Consider the following 26,631-nt stretch of genomic DNA (forward strand, 5'->3'; position numbering starts at 1 on the left):
TTTCCCCCCATGAACCGCATCACACCACCCTGAACATCTCTGTTTACATCTCGCACACTGGACCAGGCAGGAAATTCTGAAAACCAGTGGACTGTCCCTTTAGACTGTTTGCAGCAGCTCCCTAAGCTTTTGGATCAGCGGGCGCCCTCTAGCGGCCCCATTCAGACAGTGGGCGTTCCTTGAAGATGAACAGCTTTGATGCTGACCCATCGCAGCGCAGGGGGCGGGGCCGTCCGTATACGGGTGGGAATTAATCAGTCAGCGGTCCAGCAGAGCTTCCCCTCATCATGACTGTGACGGTGTCAGCTGGGCTCCTGATCAGAGTGAGTACCGCAGGATTCCCTGCTCACCTGCTGCGTCTTACTGCGTCACGGCTTTATAAACAATCAGAGAAGCATAAACAGCAACGAAACAAAGCGCACCCGAAATGAGGCGGGACGTTACCGGCTGGTTCTGGTTCTGGTTCTGGTGCTGGTCCAGTCTGCATTATGGATGACCTGTAAATAATCGGTGTTTATTTGCTCCTCTGGTTCTGCGGCGAAGCTGAAAACGGCTTCTTATTCCAATTTCACGTTCCACCTTAAATGGTGCAGCAGTTACACTCAGGCGTCTGCACCTTTTAAGGTGGAACGGGAAGTTGGACTAAGAACCCTTCGAATTTAAGCGTGGTGCTTCTCCACGGTATCTCGGGGCTCTGCGTTGCGCATGTCGAGATGTTTTCGCTCCTAAAGCTGTTAGATGCTCCTGTTCGGCATACAGGGCGACCCGAGCGCGCATGCGCAGTGGGCGGGTCTCTGGCGCAGCACCACGTGGCTGAGCAGCAGAAGCTCCAAGCGGAGTGAAGAGAGTCTGAATGAGAAGTACAGGCTGCCCTGGTTCCTCTGCGATGAGGGAGGGAAGCTGAAAACTGACCTCAGATCATGCTTTACAAATACTGCGAACATGCAAATTAAAAAAAAAAGTTTTAAAAAGCATGCAACAATAAATTATGACGGATATGGGCCCTTTAAGCATGACGTATCATCTAATCAGCTGATGCAGTGATTATGATAAATGTGCTGTCATCTCTGTCCCACATTTCTCTCTAGTTTCCACCACAATATTACATTTGTGTTGCTCTGTCTCTGTGTTCATTTGCACTATAAGCTCTGTAAAGGGGAAGTCCACCACTCTATTCAAAATTCCCTGCATAATTCAGAGATGTAAAGTCATTCAGAGGGTTTGGTGTGAAATGGTTCAGGTGTCTTTACAGTGGTGGTGATGGGAACCAGGCGTCGCCATGGCTACAACACAGATACAGACACTTTATTTACCATCCAGAACCAGCAGAGAACCTACACGAGTCTTCTGAGCTTTATATGGAATGGAAATGATGGAAAATAGTGGAAAATCTGGAATAATCAGTTTTCTTTGGGGACTATTTTGCCGCACAGCGCCCTGCATGTCTCCCTCCACCATGAATGGAGTTGAAGTTCTCTAAACTCTCATAAAACAGCGTCTCAGTCATCAGGCAGTGAATTCAGAACCAGTTCATGTAGGAACTTTCTGTGAGGAGCTTTTAGAGGGAGACGTCTGGTTCCCATCACCACCACTGTGAACAGTTCTGACTCGGTGAGTTTATCTAGAACGGAGCGTTTCACACCAAACCGCTCTGAACCGCTCTGTTTCTTAACCATTGTGGGAATTTTGGAAAATTGCTGGATTTCCCCTTTCACAGATGGAACTGTTTGACCAGGACAGCTGACAGCAGAGGTTTTGGAAAAACCTAATCATATTCTGCAGATCAATAATAGCTGTGTGAGTGACCGCAGCCCAAATGCACCTTCAGCTAAGCAAAGGGCTGTGGGGCCCTTAAAGCTGCATTAAAAGACCGGCTTTTTGGTTAATGCAGTTGTTTACACTGAACCAGAGGTTGTTTGACTTAAAGGAACGCTCCACCCAAAATAGTGCTGCCTCTTAAATGAGATTTCACAGCCGTCATAACATGTCATTCTGCGCTCCCTCAGTTGAGCTGTGCGTTTTTCCTTCAGTAATGTTGAGATATATTTAATATTTATATATAATGTTGGAATATATTTGGACGGAAAGTGTGCACAATTTACAAAAACTGGATTTCTGTCTTCATAAGTGAGCCAGCAAACATAAACAGTGTTTTTATTGTGTTGAAATGATGCGTATATGTCAGTCTCTGGAATAAAGTCACTGATACCCACTCAGAATATAGTTAAAATCCACAGGACTGACCTGCTTTCCTGTGATGTAGCTGCCTGGTAGTCATAGGACGTGACATATTAGTGTTATTACACTTGATTTGAATGATAACGTAGGTGGACGAGGGCGAGTCCTGTTTCTGTCGTACTGTGGAGCCTTTTAGGCCACAGAGCGCTGCAGGGCAGAGCGGAGCTGACTGTATGATGATGGAGGACATGAATATATGGATTAGCCATGGGACGTTAACATATGGACCTTTACAGGCTTGGAGAACAGTGAGACCAATTAAAGGGCCCATATCCTACATTTTTCTTATATTTTATTATTTGTTTCCTCGTGAGATCTGCTTTTTAGTTTTTTGTTTTGTTTTTGTGCCACAATTAACTTTGACATCAAAGGGCATTTAAGCCTGGAAGATGCAAATGTGCTGTGTTCTGATTGGCTGAACCTCTTTCAAAAAGCAGGCCAGAAAAAAAAAAACACTTATAATGTCAGTGAGAGTGGGCGGCGCTAAGATACTTTAGGCTGGCTAATATATGAAAATATGCTGTTTTTTGTGACATCACAAAAAAATGAAAAATGAAACAGGCTGTTTTTTTGCAGCTCAGGTTCCATATATGGACTCAACAGGCTGCGGAGTGAACGGCATGTTTTGAAACCTCAGCAGCGAACTCTTCAGAAAGAGTGAGGATGTTATGGTTTTCCATTATATGAGCCCTTTAAAGCGCTCTTTCATTAGCGTATGATTAACGGCGTGCCCACACTTTTTAGCCCCCCGTGTCTGATCACGTGCCTGGCTTCTTTGCCAGCAGTGCAAATGTAGAGCATGAAATCATCGTTATACTGACTGTAGAGCACATATGGAAATGAGGAACACTACCTCTGCATGTTTTTAGGGGAAACCTTTGGAAAAACCGATGGAAATTTCATATGATATGTTCTTTAATCCTAGATTAAGATCTGACAGGTCAAATTAACCCTCTGTGGCAACAGCTACTGTATCTCAATTTTAATAAAAAAGCAGGAATATGAAATCTGTGTTTTCTTATTTAATTGTGGAAAAGGGGCCTTTTACTTTAAAAGGACAAGATTTTTATGACGTCACATGACCAGGAATTCTTATGATGTTGTTATTACCGTACATTCCAAATACCAATTGAAATGGCATTCATTTCCAATATTGGAAATACTGACTATAAGGATGAATCAATATAAGTCTGTGCATAGTACAGTTCCAGTGTTGCTATATGGAAATAAACTAAATACCCCACTAAAAAAGATTTAAATAACAAAAATATCGTATTGCAGAAGCAAATCTGGTCTTAATTTATGAGATTATGGAGGGAGGAGCTGATATTCTGGAATAGATACTGTGTGAAACTCAGTCCGGACTGAAGTCGTCATGGAGACTTTTTGCCGTTGTATTAGACTTGTTCCTGCACTCTGGGGCAAATTACATATGTTACTAACTGAAAGTCACACAGCTGCTCACATCAGTCAACGTTGCTACATTTTGTTATTGGGATATGACAAATTGTTTGCTTAGTACATGAGATGGCAGTGGGATTATGGGAGCAGCAGTGGGATTATGGGAGCAGCAGTGGGATTATGGGAGCAGCAGTGGGATTATGGGAGCAGCAATGAGACTATGGGAGTAGCAGTGAGACTATGGGAGTAGCAATGGGATTATGGGAGCAGCAGTGGGATTATGGGAGCAGCAGTGGGATTATGGGAGCAGCAGTGAGACTATGGGAGCAGCAATGAGACTATGGGAGCAGCAATGAGACTATGGGAGCAGCAGTGAGACTATGGGAGTAGCAATGGGATTATGGGAGTAGCAATGGGATTATGGGAGCAGCAGTGGGATTATGGGAGCAGCAGTGAGACTATGGGAGCAGCAATGAGACTATGGGAGCAGCAATGAGACTATGGGAGCAGCAGTGAGACTATGGGAGTAGCAGTGAGACTATGGGAGTAGCAATGGGATTATGGGAGTAGCAATGGGATTATGGGAGCAGCAGTGGGATTATGGGAGCAGCAGTGGGATTATGGGAGCAGCAGTGAGACTATGGGAGCAGCAATGAGACTATGGGAGCAGCAATGAGACTATGGGAGCAGCAGAGAGACTATGGGAGAAGCAGTGAGAGTATGGGAGTAGCAATGGGATTATGGGAGCAGCAGTGGGATTATGGGAGCAGCAGTGGGATTATGGGAGTAGCAGTGAGACTATGGGAGCAGAAATGGGATTATGGGAGCATCGATGAGACTATGGGAGCAGCAGTGAGACAATGGGAGCAGCAGTGAGACTATGGGAGCAGCAGTGGGATTATGGGAGCAGCAGTGAGACTATGGGATCAGAAATGAGATTATGGGAGCAGCAGTGAGACTATGGGAGCAGCAGTGGGATTATGGGAGCAGCAGTGAGACTATGGGAGCAGCAGTGGGATTATGGGAGCAGCAGTGGGATTATGGGAGTAGCAGTGAGACTATGGGAGCAGCAGTGAGACTATGGGAGAAGCAGTGGGATTATGGGAGTAGCAGTGAGACTATGGGAGCAGCAGTGAGACTATGGGAGCAGCAGTGGGATTATGGGAGCAGCAGTGGGATTATGGGAGCAGCAGTGAGACTATGGGAGCAGCAGTGGGATTATGGGAGCAGCAGTGAGACTATGGGAGCAGCAGTGGGATTATGGGAGCAGCAGTGGGATTATGGGAGCAGAAGTGGACTGAGGCAGACGATGAGAGCCAAAATAATTTTCAGAATTTTAAAATAAGTTTTACATGAAATTCTGTAACAGAAGAATGAAGAAAACTGCCACCAGTAAACACGAAGAACAGCGTGAATTAAACACCAGTTACAGCAGCAGAGTAAAAACAGAGTTTTCCCGTTTGCCTTTTCAATATGCATTTAAATATATTCTGAATACATTACTCTCATGTACTGTAGAGGAATATGGTACTAACACATTTAGGACCGTGATTGTGTCTTGTATCAGCATCCCGAGTCCTGAGTGATGGAGTCGATCCTGCGGGGGGAGCTGGGCCTCAGGGCAGCTTTCAGAGAGGAGCTGAGGGAGGACGGCTGTGGGAACGGATGGCCCTCCTGCCCTCTTTCTGCAGACATGCATCCGGCGTCGCACTTCGCTCTGGCCGCTGCGTACCACGACATCAAACTGCGGCTGGCCAGTCTGGAGCGAGAGAACAGCAGCATCAAGAGGAAGCTGAAGAACTACGAGATTAAAGTGAGACAGCTTTCTGCATCCGTAAAGCTCACAGCCTTTTCCCGCTGGATTAGGGGGAATATGTGCTGGCAGTTGTTAAAAGCAGCGCACAATCAAAAGTTTGGGCACGTGTGGAATAATGCTTTATTTTTTACTCAGCGAATTTTTTTTCAATTATTGAATTCCTGAATCCTCCGCAGAGAACATGTATTTTCAGTTTAATGCACAGTTACTGTTGTTTGCTGAATTTAACAAATAAAACATAAAATGTGGCCTGTTGCCTGCCGCAAATAAATAGAAATTGTGCAGTGGAGAAAAATGCCATGTTTACGTTTGTTCCCTGTAGACCAGGGGTCTCGAAGTACATAGGTTCATACAGCCTGTCACATGTTTGCAATATATCCTTAAATCTTAAGATTTTTCCATTTTTACCCGGCTCAGTGTTCATATTTAATGCCTAAATTTGCTTCCCAAACCATACACTGTCATCTTTTTTATTTTTTTGGGCGGCATGGTGGTGCGGTGGGTAGCGCTGTCGCCTCACAGTGAGGAGGGCCTGGGTTCGATTCCCCAGCCGGGTGACTGGGGTCCTCTCTGTGTGGAGTTTGCATGTTCTCCCCGTGTCTGCGTGGGTTTCCTCCCACAGTCCAAAGACATGCAGTCAGACTGTTTGTGTCTGTCTGCCCTGCAATGGACTGGTGACCTGTCCAGGGTGTATCCTGCCTTCTGCCCAATGACTGCTGGGATAGGCTCCAGCAGCCTGCGCTGACTAGTATCGTGTTCAGTGATGGGGGGAGAAGGGGGGACCATCCTATCCACCCAGAGTGAGCGAGGGCAACTGTGCTCTCTGGGACTCCCGGCTACGGACGGCTGCAGCATCACCAGGGATCGAACTCGCGATCTGCTGATGAGACGGCCAACGCTTAGACGTTTGAGCCACTCGGGAGCTCCCGGTCACCCATCTTCAGTGCTATAAAACGGCTCAGCCTGATGAAACGGAGAGCTGCGTTAGAGAGGAACCATTCAGCCATTCCTCTGACGCAGGACGAAAGCTGCACACTGACTGACACTAACTGAGCAACAAATAGCTCCGCTATTAAGATTAAGATTAAATGGCCCTTATTAGTCCCACAACGGGGAAACTTCACCTCTGCATTTAACACATCCGTGAAGTGAAACACCACATACACACTAATGAGCACACACACACACTAGGGGAGCACTTTGGTGTTAGGTGCCTTGCTCAAGGGCACTTCAGACACATACTGTCGGCTCAGTGGGTTGGAACCAGCGACCTTCCGATAATAATACTAATAATAGTAATAATAATAGAGGACGTGTTGTCTTACTTTCATTTGGAAAGTCTTCAGACTTCAGCCTACAACTGTAGACTGATGAACTGTAGACTAAAATATTACAGGTCTGTGAAACTTTTGCAGCACCGTTTCTGCTCTTTTCAGTGTTGATGTGTTTCTCTCAGTTCCCTGTGATCAGTGAGTTTGCGGAGGAGCGGAGCGGGTGCTGCTCATGTGAACCCAAAGAGACCAAACCGATCCAGACAGAAAGCAGCAGCAGCCTGCAGCAGACAATCAGCTCACTCACACAGGAGGTACACACAGCGCCGGCACACACAGCGCAGGTACACACAGCGCCGGCACACACAGCGCCGGCACACACAGAACAGGTACACACAACGCCGGTACACACAGCGCCGGCACACACAGAACAGGTACACACAACGCCGGTACACACAGCACAGGTACACACAGCGCCGGCACACACAGCGCCGACACACACAGCGCAGGTACACACAACGCCGGTACACACAGCACAGGTACACACAACGCCGGCACACACAGAACAGGTACACACAGCGCAGGTACACACAGCGCAGGTACACACAGCGCCGGCACACACAGCGCAGGTACACACAACGCCGGTACACACAGCACAGGTACACACAACGCCGGCACACACAGCGCCGGCACACACAGAACAGGTACACACAACGCCGGTACACACAGCGCCGGCACACACAGAACAGGTACACACAGCGCCGACACACACAGCACAGGTACACACAGCACTGGCACACACAGCGCAGGTACACACAGCGCAGGTACACACAGTGCCGGTACACACAGAACATGTACACACAGAACAGGTACACACAGCGCAGGTACACACAGCGCCGGTACACACAGCACAGGTACACACAGCGCCGGTACACACAGAACATGTACACACAGCACAGGTACACACAGCGCCGGTACACACAGCACAGATACACACAGCGCTGGTACACACAGAACATGTACACACAGCACAGGTACACACAGCGCCGGTACACACAGCACAGGTACACACAGAACAGGTACACACAGCGCTGGTACACACAGAACATGTACACACAGCACAGGTACACACAGCGCCGGTACACACAGCACAGGTACACACAGCGCTGGTACACACAGAACATGTACACACAGCACAGGTACACACAGCGCCGGTACACACAGCACAGGTACACACAGAACAGGTACACACAGCGCTGGTACACACAGAACATGTACACACAGCACAGGTACACACAGCGCCGGTACACACAGCACAGGTACACACAGCGCTGGTACACACAGAACATGTACACACAGCACAGGTACACACAGCACAGGTACACACAGAACAGGTACACACAGCACCAGCACACACAGCACCAGCACACACAGCGCCTCTTTTGTACTACACTCTGTGACTGTTTTAAAATTTTATCTCCTGCAGCTGCAGAAGAGCAAAGCTCATGAGGAGCGTCTGGAGGAGGTGATCAAAGCATACGAGAAGATCCATTTGGAGAAAAGTAACGTGCAGAAGGAGCTGGACAACATGGTGAGAAACAGCAGTGGACAGTTCAGTCTTGTCATTTATTCATGGGTGGATATTTAGTGTTTATAGTTAAGTGTGACTGCTCCTGTGCATATTATACCATAATGTTTAGCTATTAAAATTACTTTACTATGCTATTATACTATACTATATTGCACTGTGATACTGTTATGATATACTATACTATACTGTCATGCAGTGTCATGTGTGTAATAATATTATTACTTTATACAGTATGTAATAAAGCATAAAAAGCTCCCCAGACAAAAAATGAGCCACCTTGCATGTTTAATGTAGTAGTAGCTTCAGGCTCCTGCAGATGGTGCTGCACGAGGATGATGGGGCTATAAATCTCTGTGGGGTGTGTGAGGGGATTCATAGATTGAGAAAAGGTGGTACAGTGCGGTGAACGTCTCGTTCGATGTGGGAAATGGGTCGTAATGCAGACGATTAATGATTGGCGAAATGGAGTGATCGCATTTGGGCCGAAGGCCACAGTGTGAAGGAAGTAGCTGAATCTGCAGGTGTATCGAAGTGTTTGGTAATGCGGGTCGAACAGCAGTGGCAGAAATCCCAGTCTACAGGAAATTCCCATCATTGTGGCCAATTGTGGCCAAAAGATGAAACTGGTGGACAGGGACCGCCGGCGTGTTTCACGGTTTCTGAATAAAAATCGCTTCGCTTCCAGGCAAGAATTACTTCTAGAAGTCAACGCAGGTTCTTCACAACCAATTTCTGAAAGAACCACATACCATGAACATATAAAGCAGAGCGGCTCGCAAGAGGCCTCTGGTCACTTCTGCTCACAAAGTTGCCGGTTATAGTGGACGAAGAGACACAAAGACTGTTCGTGACTGGAACCGTGTTATCTGCTCAGATGAATCTGGTTTCAGCCTGTGTGTTCATTCTGGTTCTCAGGAAGCCTCAGTGAGGACTGTGTGCAGGTGTGGTTCAAGCTGGAGGAGCTCTTTGATGTTCTGGGGATGTTTTAATTATGTAGGCATGGGTCGTTTGGTGGGAGGTGACAGTGAATTTAAACCACTGGCCCACAAAATTCCCAAATCTGTATTCTTTTTAAACGAGTAAGACGGCAGAGACGGCTGATGAGGGTCTCTGTGTGTGTTTGAGCTGGTGAGGGTCTCTGTTTGTGTTTGAGCTGGTGAGGGTCTCTGTGTGTGTTTGAGCTGGTGAGGGTCTCTGTGTGTGTCTGAGCTGGTGAGGGTCTCTCTGTGTGTGTCTGAGCTGATGAGGATCTCTGTGTGTGTCTGAGCTGATGAGGGTCTCTGTGTGTGTGAGCTGGTGAGGGTCTCTGTGTGTGTGTCTGAGCTGATGGGGGTCTCTGTGTGTGTCTGAGCTGGTGAGGGTCTCTCTGTGTGTGTCTGAGCTGATGAGGGTCTCTGTGTGTGTCTGAGCTGATGAGGGTCTCTCTGTGTGTGTTTGAGCTGGTGAGGGTCTCTGTGTGTGTTTGAGCTGGTGAGCGTCTCTGTGTGTGTCTGAGCTGATGAGGGTCTCTGTGTGTGTTTGAGCTGGTGAGGGTCTCTGTGTGTGTCTGAGCTGGTGAGGGTCTCTGTGTGTGTGTCTGAGCTGATGAGGATCTCTGTGTGTGTTTGAGCTGGTGAGGGTCTCTGTGTGTGTCTGAGCTGATGAGGGTCTCTGTGTGTGTCTGAGCTGATGAGGGTCTCTGTGTGTGTCTGAGCTGACGAGGATCTCTGTGTGTGTTTGAGCTGGTGTGGGTCTCTGTGTGTGTTTGAGCTGGTGAGGGTCTCTGTGTGTGTCTGACCTGATGAGGGTCTCTGTGTGTGTTTGAGCTGGTGAGGGTCTCTGTGTGTGTCTGAGCTGATGAGGGTCTCTGTGTGTGTCTGAGCTGATGAGGGTCTCTGTGTGTGTGTCTGAGCTGATGAGGGTCTCTGTGTGTGTCTGAGCTGGTGAGGGTCTCTGTGTGTATCTGAGCTGATGAGGATCTCTGTGTGTGTCTGAGCTGGTGAGGGTCTCTGTGTGTGTCTGAGCTGATGAGGGTCTCTGTGTGTGTCTGAGCTGATGAGGGTCTCTGTGTGTCTGAGCTGGTGAGGGTCTCTGTGTGTGTCTGAGCTGGTGAGGGTCTCTCTGTGTGTGTCTGAGCTGATGAGGGTCTCTGTGTGTGTCTGAGCTGGTGAGGGTCTCTGTGTGTGTCTGAGCTGATGAGGGTCTCTGTGTGTGTCTGAGCTGATGAGGTCTCTGTGTGTGTTTGGGTGTAGACCACTCTGGCGGAGCAGCATGTGGAGAGGATCCGTGAGTTGGAGTCGGCTCTGAGACAGAGAGAAACGCTGCAGCAGAAGAAAAGCTCCAGACTGAGCAGCGGGAGAGAAACTACACGCCCACACCCACATCCTCACCCGCACCTGCGCAGCAAAGACCCGCACCTCCTCCACCTGCACAACAGCCTGGATGTTCCCGGCGGTAAAACTACACCCACACTTTCATCAGCGCGATATCACTTCACTCACGTAGCCGTGTTTAAAGATAGTACCTTTACTCACGCTCTTAAAATAGATGGTTCTTCAGGGGTTCTTTAGTGAAGTGTTTCTGCATAGAACCATGAACACTCAAAGAACCACTTGCACGCTTAAATGGTTCTTTGCATGGTGAAATGGTTCTTCAGATTAATGGTTCTGCTATATGTGTATAGGGTTCTGCTGTTGTTACACGATTAATATTGTAATACAGAAGAACCCTTTTTGGTGCTATATAGGACCATATACAGCACATTCTCCATCAATGTGAAGATTTTTCACCATGTAAAGAACCTTTTAAAGATAAAAATAGCTTTATATAGAACCCTTAAAAAATAAAGGTTTTAAAAGTGTTGGCTTGTATAAAGGCGGCACGGTGGCGTGGTGGGTAGCCTCACAGCGAGGAGGGCCTGGGTTCGATTCCCCGGCCGGGTGACCGGTGTCCTCTCTCTGTGGAGTCTGTATGCTCTCCCCGTGTCTGCGTGGGTTTCCTCCGGGTTCTCCGGTTTCCTCCCACAGTCCAAAGACATGCAGTCAGGCCGATTGGACATGCTAAATTGCCCCTAGGTGTGAGTGGCTGTCTGTGTCTGTCTGTCTGTCTGCCCTGCGATGGACTGGCGACCTGTCCAGGGTGTGTCCTGCCTTCCGCCCGAAGACTGCTGGGATAGGCTCCAGCATCCCCCTGCGACCCTGACGGCTTAGAAAATGGATGGATGGATGGATTGTATAAAAATACCTTTACTCAGGTAGCATGGCATAAAATTAATAGCTTTATTTATGTAGCATTTTGTAATATTAGTGGTTTTATTAATACAGTCAAAGTCAAAATTCATGTTTTGTTGTTTTTCCAAGTGTAAATAAGTTTGCACATATTCTATGGAGCCACTTAAATATGGCAATTTTCTGCAATTTTTTGTTACAACTACTATTTATATATTATATAAAAAGTGTGTATATATATATATATATATATATATATATATATATATATATATATATATATATATGTAACTATGTTAAAATGTTAATAAACAGTAAATAAACAGTAACTGTGCAGTAAAATGTGCAGAAGTGTATGTATAGCAATGTGTTTGCACAGTGCAGCAGCAGCGCCACACTGACATAATACTGTCAAAAACTATGAATATATTCTTCTTCTTCTTCTTTCGGCTGCTCCCTTTAGGGGTCGCCACAGCGGATCATCTGCCTCCATCTTGCCCTATCCACTGCCTCCTCTACTTTCACACCAACCATCTCCATGTCCACCTTCACTACATCCATAAACCTTCTCTGAGGTCTACCTCTTCTCCTTCTACCCAGCAGCTCCATCTCCAACATTCTTTGCCCAATATATCCACTATTCCTCCTCAACACATGTCCAAACCATCTCAACCTGGCCTCTCTGGCTTTATCTCCAAACTGCTCCACCTTCACTGTCCCTCTGATCTGCTCATTTCTAATCTTGTCCATCCTTGTCACTCCCAACGAAAATCTCAGCATCTTCATCTCCGCCACCTCCAGCTCAGCCTCCTGTCTTTTAGACAGAGCCACAGTCTCCAAACCAAACATCATAGCAGGACCACTACTGTCTTGTAAACCTTCCCTTTCACTCTTGCTGCTATCCTTCTGTCACACATCAGCCCTGACATCCGTCTCCACCCACTCCATCCTGCCTGCCCCCTCTTCTTCACCTCTTTTTTGCACTGTCCAAACTCTGTCAAAAACTATGAATATAATTATTTTTATTTAAATTTCAGTCACTGGACTGAGTCCAGATAAGCAGGACTGATTATGCTGGCTTTGTCATGAAATCTGCATTTTCATGTCCTCCATCATATATTATGATAACATGTATGATAACATCGTCATACAGGGGACCCTTACAGTACTTTGTAATGAAATTATGAAATGTAGTTCAAAATACTTCACAGAGAAAGGTTCACAAAAACCGTGTTAGAAGAGAAGGAGTAAAACCTATGAAGACTATAAAAATATATAAAAAAGACAATGTTCAATAAATTCTGTTTTTCTAAAAACACATCTGTTTTTATTTTGTACAGTCAATCATAATATATGAAAGGAAGGAAAACAAGAAAATAATGTCAAATTCTCCTCAGGAAATCCTCTTATCAGAATGTATATTTTGATGGACTGCAGCTAGTCGGAGGAAAAAATCGAATTCAGATTGTAATTCAGATTCTGCTTCAGATTTTGTTTGGGATTCAGATTGGGGTTCAGATTAAGATTTTCATTGGGACTGTGATTCAGATTGTGATTTAGTTTGCATATCAGATTGAGATACAGATTGTGATTCAATTTGGGATTCAGATTTTGATTTAGATTGCAGTTTAGATTGAGATACAGATAGTGATTCAGACTTTGGGTAAATTCAGATTGAGATTGTAATTTAGATTGCTATTCAGATTGAGATTCGGACTGAGATTCAGATTGTGATTTAGTCTGTGATTTAGATTGAGATACAGATTGTGATTCAGATTGTGATTTAGATTGTAATTCATATTCTGCTTCAGACTTTGATTGAGATTCAAATTGTGGTTTAGATTAAGATTGTGATTTAGATTGAAAATCAGACTGAGATTCAGTTTATGACTCATTGTGATTCAGATTCATATTCATTCAGATTCATTTGATTTAGATTGCAGTTTACTTTGAGATATAGATAGTGATTCAGACTTTGGGTTAAATTCAGATTGTGATTCAGATTATGATTCAGATTGTGATTTATATTGTGATTCAGATTGTGATTCAGATTGCGATTGTAGATTGCTATTCAGATTGTGATTCAGATTGCGATTCAGATTGTGATTGTAGATTGCTATTCAGATTGATATTCAGACTGAGATTCAGATTGTGATTGAGTCTGTGATTTAAATTGAGATTCAAATTGTGATTCAGGATGTGATTTGGATTGTGATTCAGATTGAGACTTAAATTATGATTCAGACTGGGATCCAGATTCAGAGAATGATTCAGATTCTAAATTCTGTTTACTCCACTATCTCTGGCTTCCAGCATTGGACTGTCCCGGTCCAACCCTGTATAGTTCCCGTAGTCTGGATGCTCTCACTGACCTGAAGGTGCAGCGTCTGGAGGCGGAGCTAGAGGGGGCATGGCAGGAGGCACAGGGGGCGTGGCAGAGGGAGGTGGAGCTAAGGGCGAAGCTTCAGCATTTACAGGACGAGATCAGACACTTACAGGAGAAACAAAGAGAGGTGCTCACACTTATTCACACTGCATACACATACAGAACTAATTAAATGGATCAGTAACTGATGCATTAATACCCACCTATTTTAAACTGCTTTCTCTTGACTAATTTACCCATTATGCACCAGTGAACTGTTTAAAGGGTCTGTATTCGATGCGCTTTTAATGTGTTTGTTTTTCTTTCTCTGTGATTCTTTTTGTGTATTTGGGTGGTTTTATTTAATAAAAAAACATTTCCATTTTCCAATCTCGTTTTAGCCCTTCCAATTAATCTGGCTGTTTTTTTCACTGTGCCTTTAAAGGGGAAGACCACCTATTTCTCAAAATTCCTGCATAATTAAATGGTTAAGATGTAAACAGAGCGGTTCTGAGCGGTTTGGTGTGAAACACTCTGTTCTAGATAAACTTACTGAGTCAGAACTGTCCACAGTGGTGGTGATAGGAACCAGACGTCCCCCTCTAAAAGCTCCTCACAGAAAGTTCCTACATGAACTGGTTCTGAATTCACTGCCTGATGACTGAGACGCTGTTTTATGAGAGTTTAGAGAACTTCAACTCCATTCACGGTGGAGGGAGACATGCAGGGCGCTGTGCGGCAAAATAGTCCCCAAAGAAAACTCATTATTCCAGCTTTTCCACTGTTTTCCATCATCAACATTCCATATGAGCTCAGAAGACTCGTGTAGGTTCTCTGGAGGTTCTGGATGGTAAATAAAGTGTCTATATCTGTGTTGTAGTCATGGCGACGCCTGGTTCCCATCACCACCACTTTCAAGTTTCTCTAAAATGAATAGTCTCTAATGGGAAGCCCATTACAGCCCATACTTTAGTTCTGTTGGTGATTCAAATCATAGCATCCAGAATAACTCAGTCAAAATATGGACAGGCAGAAAAGAACTGGACTGTAATCCTCCTCTACAGGAAGTTATTCTCCTTTTTCTGTAGTAGTTATTAATCCTCTGCTGTACTGCAGGAGCTGGACACTCCCTGTGACCGCTGCAATGTGGAGTGGATCAAGAAAGCAGGAGATGAACAGTGAGTGACCACTAAAGCCTTACTGACCTGATCTGACAGTAGTGATTCAGTTACATACTAGGGACTAGCTACTCACAGCATAACTGGAGGCTCACGTTGGGCAGCCCTGTCCACAGCACCCGGGGGGCAACTGGGGGTTAGGTGTCTTGCTCAAGGACACCTCAGTCATGGACTGTCGGTGCGACCGGAAGGTCGGGATCGAACCGGCGACCTTCCGGTCACAGGGCCAGTTCCCCAACCTCCAGCCCATGACTGCCCCAAAGCGTTAAACGTATCAGCACACATCAGACTGAAAAATCAAGCATGAGCATCTGTCTAATATGTTTCTTATCATCTTCGGGACCAATATCACGCATCCCTGATCAATACATTTTACTATACAGTTACTGTTATAGCAGAATTAGTTCATTAGACCGAATTAGACCGTTTTTTTTTTTCTTTTCAAAATGCTTTATAAATAAAGTCCTGTTTTCTGTCCTGCAGGGTGAATCTGGCTCTGGCCTACACGGAGCTGACAGAGGAACTGGGCCGAATCCGCAGCCTGACCTCAGAACAGAGCGGGATACTGAGACAGAAAAGAAACCCACCAGAGCAGAAAAGCCCCGGTAAACCCCGTCCAACCTTCTCAAGTGCTCACAATTACAGTGTGGAACAGAACATGCATGCAGGAATGGGGGAAGTAGCTCAGTAGCGTCCTACTTTTTGTAGCTGTAGCTGCTACAGTTTTATTAGTAGCTGTAACGCCTATAAATTGTTGTGTAGCTATAGCGATAATTTCCCTACAGTTTCGCTACAGACTTCGGACAATCCGCTCAAAATCTGAACCGGAAAACGAGGCTGTAAGTGTGTCTCAGTGTGTGCTGACGTGCTGGTGCAGGCTAAAAATGATATAAACGCAAACGCAGACTTACTTTCCTCTGCTTAACCTTCAGGTCAGCTGTAGCCGCTTTTCTCACATCTCAGTCAGGAAACTTTTCCGCAAAAGTTTCTTGTAAAATGTCTCTCAAAGTTTGACTTCTTATGAGGCTTTAGTCAGTTTCTTCTCATTCACCAGCTTATTGTTCGAATTATCCTGTTCCATCTTAAATGGTGCCTGAGGCTCCAGAATGTACTGCTGCAACATTTAAGATGTAAGAGAAGATGTATCAGGAAACCAGCTGGACTGATTATAAACACTAATAAGTCCATTCGTCTCCAAATCATCAATGTTCGTCTTAAATCGCTCTCTTTGCGGTTTTGTAGCTAATAGCTGGGCGAGACTGTTGTCTGCGTTGCTATGTGACCAGCCATCTGCGCTGATCTTAGCAGTTACGTGTTAGCTCCAGCGTTTAAGACCATTTATGGTGAAAACTGTGTTGTAACGATTTTACAGGAAAGGAGGATTATTTTATGTCATTTAAAATCCAGCTCTGCAGCAGTGGAGGGATTATTCAGGCCTGATTCACCCCAAACAGAGTCAGAGTCACTGATGAGGATTTTGAGGCTGAAGTGTTGTACAGACGGGACATTCACAGTCCTTGAAACTTCAACATGTTTCTTTCTGGCACATGATTACATGTACGGCTGACGCTCTTATCCAGAGCAACTTACAGTTTGATCAATTTACACAGGTAGGCGAAGGCAGAGTCTTGCCCAAGGGCTCTTATTGGTGTAGTGTAGGGCTGTTACCCAGGCGGGGCACTGAACCCCAGTCTCCAGCGTAGAAGGCAGAGGTGTTATCCACTACACTAACCAACCAACCAAGTGATTAAATGCAGTGTCTTATTCACCCTGTGAGTTGGGCTTGTTTGGTGTGTCAGGTGGAGATTCACAAACATTCTGACAATCTTTGAAAGTAGCTAAAAAGTGGCCTTAATTTACAAAAAGTAGCTCAAAAGTAGCCTCTACTTTTTCTGGAAGAGTAGCTAAATAATAGCCGGTAAACATTTTGGGAAAGTAGCTACAAAGTAGCTAAGTATTCATTTTTCACTAGCTATCCCAACCCTGCATGCATGTTACGTCTGATTCTGAATTTAATACACAGAAAACCTTTTCTGCAGAATAAACTCGGCTGTCTGCAGTACAGGTTGTCTCGGCTGTCTCTTATACAGGTTCAACACAAACTCGAGTTATTATTGTTCCTGAGCTCTTGAAACCCAAGTTTAAGAGTGAGAGTCACTCCAGCATTTTCACTTCACCAGCTTTCATAACCAAGGATACAAAAACGGTAGAAACATCAGTAGCTGCTGTTTGTAGCTACAGCAGAACACCAGCGTGTCTGAGAGACTGAAAACACCTCGACTGTAAGCCAGTATTTCACTGCTGTTGGAACAAAACCTCATATCTCCAAAAAGAGTAACTTTACAGGAGAAGGATAAGACACCCTTACATTTTATTGTAAGTTAATAGGGAAAGTATTTTTTCTGAGTCATTCTGGACGATTTCTGTTATTCCATTCATCATAAGCATTAGACACAGTGTAAAGGGCTGCTAGCGATTCCACATTATGTGAAAAATTGAGAAATGGAGATGAGGTTTTTAAATGTTTGTGATGGTCCATCATGAATATGCACCAAGAGTTCACGCAGAGTTTAGCCTAAGCTGCTATTGTTGGTTATTTTGTTTAAAATATGAAGTTTAGAAAGATGTAATCCCACGAAAATGAATAAATTATTCGATTTGGACCAGATTTAACAGGTCCAAAAGGTCCACATTTGGCTTTGCCATGTCAGTGTAACACTGCCTGTATGAGTGCAGTAGTTTCAGAGCTGAAGCTTTAGCATGACCATAATGTTGTCCTGTTTTGTCCACAGTACTGAGGCACTCTCCAGCCCCTCAACGCCGCTGTCCATCCTCGCCCCTTTCCCCTCCTTCTGGTCCGGCCTCATTCTCCCCCCGCCTGTCCACCCACCGTCTCCGGGCATGTTTCCAGGGCCGTCGGAGCTTCTCTGAAATCACTGACCCTTCCTCGGCCCACCAGGGCTGTCCTCGCACCCTCCACAACCCAGCGTCCACTCTCCCCAAACACCGCCCGGCGGGCGACGGCTACCTGAGGCAGCAGGGGTTGCTGTCCATGGGGCCCCGCCCAGCCTCCGCCCACAGTGCGACACGGAGCATCACCTGTGCCTCACCTGTGCGAGATGTGCGTCACCTGCACGCTCAGGAGCAGCTGCCTGACCCCGCCCCACTTGTCACACCGCCGCAGTCTTCAGACGACGAGGAAGAGGAGTGGCCGAGTACAAGCTCCGCCCATAGCCCCATCCACAGCCCCGCCCACAGTCCACCTAGGACACTGGGGGTGGTGCCCACACCCCCCCCGTTTCCTGCCCCCGACGGTCCAAGCACACTGGCCTGCCCCCTGCTGAGCACAGAGCATGCTCAGTCCTGGCCGTCAATCAAAGTGAGTGATTAATTGTTCTATCTTGCGGCAAAGTAGATATTTTTACTAGTGAAGATTGTGGTGAAAGTATTAAAGTGAGAGTTTGGCGAAATAATCTAATTTAGTAGCTAACAAGTAATAGAAGCTTATACCCCTTATTACAGACAGCGTGGGGCTAACTGCACGCCTAAATCATCACACGCTTTCCTCAGACTGTGAACGGTTAAAGGGTCCGAAAACTCAGTCCACTATATATGGAAAGTGAGATTTGATTTTGTCATGGTTGTGATGTCACAAGTCTGATTGACTACATTTGATCTATGGGAGGAAAATCGGGCTAATTTGATCACTGTGCCCAGTTGTTGCTTTAAATGCCCATCAAGAAATGTGTAGTTTGATGTTTGGAAAATGTTTCAGAATGATTTATCTAAGAAAGGCTGGATAATCCATAAATAATCAGTCATTGTTAACGTTCATTCACCAGTTCACGACGCTATTCTGCACGTAGGTGACCTACAGCTGTGCAAAAGTCAGAGACCACCCTTCATTTATTTGATTTCCAGTCAAAACAGCCATTACGTACAAATGATTCATTTTTCAGCATCAGAAAAACGTAGAAAACATTTAACAGAACATCACACAACAGCTAAATCTGCTCTCAGCTGTCAGTGAGTCCCTCTTTTCCTTCATTCCAGCTTCCGTTCTTCTCAGCAGCCTCAGTTTCAGCTCCTCACAGAATCTGCAGACAGGCCTCTAAAGCTCAGTCTGAGAAGCTGGTTGATGATTTAAGGAAGTAATCAAACCCATTCAGTGGTGCTGAGGTCTGGACTCTGGGGTGGTCAGTCCATCTATCAGCTTCTTTGTTTGGTGTGTCCGTCTCCTTTTCTCAGTGAGCCACATTTTCTCTGGAGCATTTAATCAGTTTTTACACTCCGGTTTAGACGCTGACGTCTATTAAAACGATCAGAAGCACAAAACACTGAAGGTAAACAGTTTCCATCAGGGAGAACCGAGTGGCTCTGAAATCACTTTTTACACACAAGCAAAGTTTCAGTTTCAGATTTATTTACAACTTAGTTCCAAGTTTAAGTTGAATAAAAACTGGCTTTAAACTCAGGATCACAGATGAGCTCCTTTACTATGTTGATCTGTAGGCGTCTGTTCATAAACATAAACCAGCCCAAACTCATTTACTATAAAATGAAATGGTGTTTGTAGAAATTCAGAAAAAAGCCGCGTCAGTCTCGACTGCATATGTGGACATATTTCTATATTGTGCTCTATTTACACAAAGTTAGGTTGGTTCATCATTTATGTTGAACAGACTCTCCCAAAGTTTTACGCTGCTGCGCTGACGTTGAACCGCGTGCTGCACTGGGTCGGTATGACCAACAGGTCAAAACCAGCTCTAAACAAAGTGACCGCTGGGCCCTGATTGGTGCTCTGGCTTTGCGCTTCTTTCGTTTTGACATGTTACGTTTTTATACACACAGAAACCAAAAGGAACGACAGATTTCTCAGAATGTAGGAGGAAAAAGTCGGATATTAGACTCTGAAATGTAGTGGAGTGAAAGGAAAAAGTCGCCCAGAACGGAGAAACTTCAGAACAGATACACCAAAAATACTAAAGTACAGAAACTCATTACATTTACTCAGATACTCAGTTACCGGCGAGCGGATTATCTTATATCTAATCTCTTCACAAATATCTCCTGAAAATGAGTAACTTACACTTAATTTCTTCTTCTTCTGCTCTTTTTTTGTCCTTCAGTTGTGGATGGAGTCTGAGGAGAATGATTCCCGAAGCTGCCCGCTCTGCCAGCTGACATTTCCCACTGGATACCCTGACGATGCTCTAATCAAACACATTGATACACATCTGGAAAACAGCAAAATCTGACCACCTTGTCTTAGTCTTTGGTTATTCATGCACTGTAAACAAATCCAGAGTTTAAAACCATTCCTAAGGGTTACAGACATGCATTCCAAACAGGAGAACTTGGTCAAAAGTAACTGACCACAGTGCATTTTCAGTAATACTGCCACTGTGCAGATCCTGAGATCTACAGAAAACTCACATAATCCAATTTTTGACCAATAATGATTATTTGGAGATCAATGAATCTGCACAGAACTGTGAAATCCTGTCCTTTGTGCTGAAAACCTGTTGATCTTAACTTTTACATCTTCCATATTTGTAGCCTTAATCCCTTCTTTCTTAATTTCTCCTTATAGAAAGACTCTACATGAGTATTCATGGAAAAATAATAGACGACTTTAGTTTCATACTGTGGTCCAGTGCAGCTGAAATGAGACACTTCTCCTGGGATAATGACCTCTCGGTTCTTCCAGCTCTTCCACCACGAGAACCTTCAAGTCCTGCCACCGTCCAGACCTTTTTAACAGTTGCATTTGATCATGAACGATCTTTGTGGACCCGCATTAACGACGAGGACTCTTGTTATGAATAATGTAACATTACATACTGTAAATTACTTCACTAGTTTAGCAGGGCGCTTCAGTGAGAGCCGTTAACAGTAGCTAGCGCCACCTAGGTGTCAATAGTCTTCTGAACTTTGGATTAGTTTATAGGTGCAGTGTGTGAGATTCTGGGGAATCTTATCAGGAATGGGATATATTAACAAATCCATTTCATTAGTGTAAAATCAGCTGTAAGGATGAATCATTGGGTTCTCGTTATCTTAGAATGAGCCTTCATATCTACATCGGGAGCGGCACCTCTACCAACAGAGGCCGCCACCACTATGTTTCTACAGGAGCCCAGAGCGAACAAACCAAACGCTGCCTCTAGAGGGCGCCTTTCACGCTGAAGCGACAGCTTGAATTAGGTGGCGCTGTAGCTCCGGCTGAAAGACGTAGAAACAAGAAGAATCAGTGGATGCTGTCGGTGCTGCTGACCATTCTGTGCTGTGAGAAGTTTGAGAACCCAAATTCTGACAAACAGAGGACCAGATTTATTATTTAGCAGAAGAAAAAGCGAGAGAGGGTGACTCCTCACCATCAAAGAAGAGAAAACATGCAGGAGAGAAACAAAACCAGGACAGACGATGGCAGAAAACCTGGCAGCCGCCGTAGGTTCTACTACACGCTTGGAAAGGGAGGGGTGAGGGAGGGGGATTCAGCTGGGTGCAATCTGCGACCTCACCACTAGATGCCACCAAATCTTACACACTGCGTCTAATGTTAGTCAGTGCATGTAGAGCTTAGTCTATTCTTTGCAGTATCTATAGAAGCTTTTAGAGCTGAGAACTGAATTTGATTTAGAAGAAAATTAGAAAACTTTAGAGAAATGAAACAGACTCTGCAAGACGAAAGAAGCCATACTTTCAGCACAGTTTACTCTTTTATAGTGACGAATGAATGAACGCTGGGTCTGGTCTCAGTCCTAACTATTCACGCTCTAACATGCACAGTTTTCCCTGCTGTTACCATGACAACATTCAGGAGGCCTGCTGCTGTGTTTAGCTATGCTAACGTACTTCAGTCCAGGTTTATAGGTGACAGTGAGTCTTACAGGGTCAGAAACCACATCAGAGACACTGAGCGCCTCCACACTGTCAGAGGGCAGTGCGTGATCACGTGGTCATGCAGTTAGCACCACGCTAATCAGCTTCCGTTGCTTGTTAGCAGCCTCGTAGCTCCAGGGCTAAAACTAAAGAAGCAAACAAACGTTTGAGTAAGACTTCGGTCGTAAACTGTCACAGGACCACCACACTGTAACGGCTGCTTTATGTGGGCATTTTAACAGTTTTAACAAGTGTTATTCGGTCAGTTTACAGAGCAGATTAACTCAGTGAAAAACATCAAACATCTGCTCGGTCCTTAGTCGTGTCTGAAACTGCCCTATTCACTGTACTGAGCGCTATTTCAGTGTTCTCACATTTTGTAGTGGAGACGGAGACAGAGAGGAGTTTCAGTTGGACTGGGAGGAGTTTGTTATGCTGGGTGGAGTTTCAGTTGTGCTGGGAGGAGTTTGTTATGCGGGGAGGAGTTTCAATTTTACTGGGAGGAATTTGTTATGCTGGGAGGAGTTTCAGTTATGCTGGGAGGAGTTTCAGTTATGCTGGGTGGAGTTTTAGTTGTACTGGGAGGAGTTTCAGTTATGCTGGGTGGAGTTTTAGTTGTACTGAGAGGAGTTTCAGTTATGCTGGGTGGAGTTTTAGTTGTACCGAGAGGAGTTTCAGTTATGCTGGGTGGAGTTTTAGTTGTACCGAGAGGAGTTTCAGTTATGCTGGGTGGAGTTTTAGTTGTACTGGGAGGAGTTTCAGTTATGCTGGGTGGAGTTTTAATTGTACTGGGAGGAGTTTCAGTTATGCTGGGTGGAGTTTTAGTTGTACTGGGAGGTGTTTCAGTTATGCTGGGTGGAGTTTTAATTGTACTGGGAGGAGTTTCAGTTATGCTGGGTGGAGTTTTAATTGTACCGGGAGGAGTTTCAGTTATGCTGGGTGGAGTTTTAGTTGTACCGAGAGGAGTTTCAGTTATGCTGGGTGGAGTTTTAGTTGTACTGAGAGGAGTTTCAGTTATGCTGGGTGGAGTTTTAATTGTACTGGGAGGAGTTTCAGTTATGCTGGGTGGAGATTTAGTTGTACTGGGAGGTGTTTCAGTTATGCTGGGTGGAGTTTTAATTGTACTGGGAGGAGTTTCAGTTATGCTGGGTGGAGTTTTAATTGTACCGGGAGGAGTTTCAGTTATGCTGGGTGGAGTTTTAGTTGTACTGAGAGGAGTTTCAGTTATGCTGGGTGGAGTTTTAGTTGTACTGGGAGGAGTTTCAGTTATGCTGGGTGGAGTTTTAATTGTACCGGGAGGAGTTTCAGTTGTACCGAGAGGAGTTTCAGTTATGCTGGGTGGAGTTTTAGTTGTACTGAGAGGAGTTTCAGTTATGCTGGGTGGAGTTTTAATTGTACTGGGAGGAGTTTCAGTTATGCTGGGTGGAGTTTTAGTTGTACTGGGAGGAGTTTCAGTTATGCTGGGTGGAGTTTTAATTGTACCGGGAGGAGTTTCAGTTGTACCGAGAGGAGTTTCAGTTATGCTGGGTGGAGTTTTAGTTGTACTGAGAGGAGTTTCAGTTATGCTGGGTGGAGTTTTAATTGTACTGGGAGGAGTTTCAGTTATGCTGGGTGGAGTTTTAGTTGTACTGGGAGGAGTTTCAGTTATGCTGGGTGGAGTTTTAATTGTACTGGGAGGGTTGTGTACTCAAGTGTCTTGGAGAGACAGATGTGTTTACGTTTCTACAACATGGCTCAAACGCTCAGTCCGGGTTTAAAGGATGGGATGTGCATCTGTTGCGTCTCGGTTGCTTTTTTTAGTGCCTCAGTCTCCCGATATAATCCTGATGCTCAAGACACATGAAGTGACCGGCTGTAAACGGGGTCATAGTGTTCTACAGAGTGAGAGGTTTTCCAGTGTAGGGTACAGTGATTAGGGGACTATTTTGGACACGGCACTTGTTTTCCCTCCACAGATCCAGGCCTTGGGAACCGAACGTGGTTCTTCAGCGACATCGCTCAGCCAAGAACGCTTCTCAGAGTGTAAACTTTCTGGATAGAGAAGATGTGTTAATGCGCAAAGGTGCCGATGTTCTGTTCAATCAGTGCTGGACTGAATCTGTGGAATTAAATTAAAAAAAAAAAAAAAAAAAAAAGGAGTAATAATCAATGTGTTGCACATCAAAAGTTTGGGGACACCTAGCATTGCAAAATGTTTTTAATTTAAATGAGTAAGTTTTTATCCGTTTGTAATAACTGACCAAGACATCTGTCGTTTTTCTTTGAAAAAACTGCAAAACTGAAGAAGCAACTCCCAGAAGCTCTACTGTGGGAATAAACCAAAAGTCCACAGATTATATCCATCACCACTCAGACCTTTCAGGTGTTTCAACAACCTTTGGCCAAAAGATTTCAAAAACACATAAAAAATGTGCTTTTAAATCAATATTTAAAGCAGCATCTCCATCATGCTGAGGAATAATTTCACCATGAAAATTGTTCTTTGTTCATGGTTCTATATATAACCATGGTCTTCACTAAAGAACCCTTGAAGAACCTTCACTGTCACTGAGTGTACGACCCATTCTACTGCCAGTGTTTGTCTATGGAGGTTGCATGGCTATGTGCTTGATTTTATGCACCTGTTAATAATGGGTGTGGCTGAAACACCCGATAACTCAGTTATTAGGAGTGGCGTCCACATACTTTTGGTCAGAGAGCGTATATCAGTGACCTCTGTGTTGCTGTAGGGTGAATGGGTGGGGCTGAACTGCTGTAGGCTAAACAGTGAAAATCCATGAATTCAGTTTTTGCAGAAGTGTGTTCACATGACCTCAACAATCCGATCATAATCAGATTTCTGCAGTTATTCGATTATTCAAATGGTCATGTAAACACCACACTCTAATCTAGAAATCTGATTAAGAATCTGATAAAGAGGCTGGATTTCAGCTCAGTAATCAGATTTCTCAGTGCTGTGAACTCTGACTCTGATTTCTATCATACTTCTCAGTCTGTTACTGTCTGACTCCTGTAGACCTGGAGTTTCCCCACTATCTGATTACTGTCTGACTCCTGTAGACCTGGAGTTTCCCCATTATCCGATTACTGTCTGACTCGTGTAGACCTGGAGTTTCCCCACTATCTGATTACTGTCTGACTCCTGTAGACCTGGAGTTTCCCCATTATCTGATTACTGTCTGACTCGTGTAGACCTGGAGTTTCCCCATTATCCGATTACTGTCTGACTCGTGTAGACCTGGAGTTTCCCCATTATCCGATTACTGTCTGACTCGTGTAGACCTGGAGTTTCCCCATTATCCGATTACTGTCTGACTCGTGTAGACCTGGAGTTTCCCCATTATCCGATTACTGTCTGACTCGTGTAGACCTGGAGTTTCCCCATTATCCGATTACTGTCTGACTCCTGTAGACCTGGAGTTTCCCCATTATCCGATTACTGTCTGACTCCTGTAGACCTGGAGTTTCCCCGTTATCCGATTACTGTCTGACTCCTGTAGACCTGGAGTTTCCCCATTATCCGATTACTGTCTGACTCCTGTAGACCTGGAGTTTCCCCGTTATCTGATTACTGTCTGACTCCTGTAGACCTGGAGTTTCCCCGTTATCTGATTACTGTCTGACTCCTGTAGACCTGGAGTTTCCCCGTTATCTGATTACTGTCTGACTCATGTAGACCTGGAGTTTCCCCGTTATCTGATTACTGTCTGACTCATGTAGACCTGGAGTTTCCCCATAATCTGATTACTGTCTGACTCCTGTAGACCTGGAGTTTCCCCATTATCTGATTACTGTGACTCCTGTAGACCTGGAGTTTCTCCGTTATCCGATTACTGTCTGACTCGTGTAGATCTGGAGTTTCTCCATTATCTGATTACTGTCTGACTCCTGTAGACCTGGAGTTTCCCCATTATCTGATTACTGTCTGACTCCTGTAGACCTGGAGTTTCCCCGTTATCTGATTACTGTGACTCCTGTAGACCTGGAGTTTCTCCGTTATCCGATTACTGTCTGACTCGTGTAGACCTGGAGTTTCCCCGTTATCCGATTACTGTCTGACTCCTGTAGACCTGGAGTTTCCCCATTATCCGATTACTGTCTGACTCCTGTAGACCTGGAGTTTCCCCATTATCCGATTACTGTCTGACTCCTGTAGACCTGGAGTTTCCCCGTTATCTGATTACTGTCTGACTCCTGTAGACCTGGAGTTTCCCCGTTATCTGATTACTGTCTGACTCCTGTAGACCTGGAGTTTCCCCGTTATCTGATTACTGTCTGACTCATGTAGACCTGGAGTTTCCCCGTTATCTGATTACTGTCTGACTCATGTAGACCTGGAGTTTCCCCGTTATCTGATTACTGTCTGACTCATGTAGACCTGGAGTTTCCCCGTTATCTGATTACTGTCTGACTCATGTAGACCTGGAGTTTCCCCATAATCTGATTACTGTCTGACTCCTGTAGACCTGGAGTTTCCCCATTATCTGATTACTGTGACTCCTGTAGACCTGGAGTTTCTCCGTTATCCGATTACTGTCTGACTCGTGTAGATCTGGAGTTTCTCCATTATCTGATTACTGTCTGACTCCTGTAGACCTGGAGTTTCCCCATTATCTGATTACTGTCTGACTCCTGTAGACCTGGAGTTTCCCCGTTATCTGATTACTGTGACTCCTGTAG

At 45.1% G+C, this 26,631-nt stretch overlaps 2 protein-coding genes across 4 annotated transcripts; both read left to right on the forward strand.

The window, feature by feature from the left end:
• Positions 1-221: 221 nt before the first annotated feature.
• LOC108442619 (TANK-binding kinase 1-binding protein 1-like) lies at positions 222-24,086 on the forward strand. 2 transcript variants are annotated; one of them, XM_037535571.1, is made up of 11 exons: positions 258-323; positions 2,815-2,895; positions 5,207-5,452; positions 6,912-7,040; positions 8,213-8,317; positions 10,549-10,750; positions 13,837-14,036; positions 15,005-15,066; positions 15,550-15,671; positions 17,859-18,445; positions 20,196-24,086. In XM_037535571.1, exons 3-11 carry the CDS (start codon positions 5,225-5,227, stop codon positions 20,322-20,324), a joined length of 1,764 nt encoding a protein of 587 aa, XP_037391468.1. In that variant the 5' UTR covers positions 258-323; positions 2,815-2,895; positions 5,207-5,224; the 3' UTR covers positions 20,325-24,086. The 2 variants fall into 2 exon arrangements, with proteins under 2 accessions (XP_037391467.1, XP_037391468.1); XM_037535570.1 differs by lacking the exon at positions 2,815-2,895 and having other exon boundaries at positions 222-323.
• Positions 22,441-24,086, forward strand: LOC119262590. Of its 2 annotated transcripts, none has more exons than XM_037535573.1 (2): positions 22,441-23,415; positions 23,479-24,086. In XM_037535573.1, exons 1-2 carry the CDS (start codon positions 22,464-22,466, stop codon positions 23,706-23,708), a joined length of 1,182 nt encoding a protein of 393 aa, XP_037391470.1. In that variant the 5' UTR covers positions 22,441-22,463; the 3' UTR covers positions 23,709-24,086. The 2 variants fall into 2 exon arrangements, with proteins under 2 accessions (XP_037391470.1, XP_037391469.1); XM_037535572.1 differs by having other exon boundaries at positions 22,441-23,226; positions 23,290-24,086.
• Positions 24,087-26,631: the final 2,545 nt, after the last annotated feature.

The sequence above is a fragment of the Pygocentrus nattereri genome, chromosome 27, assembly GCF_015220715.1.
Source record: "Pygocentrus nattereri isolate fPygNat1 chromosome 27, fPygNat1.pri, whole genome shotgun sequence".
Lineage (NCBI taxonomy): Eukaryota > Metazoa > Chordata > Actinopteri > Characiformes > Serrasalmidae > Pygocentrus > Pygocentrus nattereri.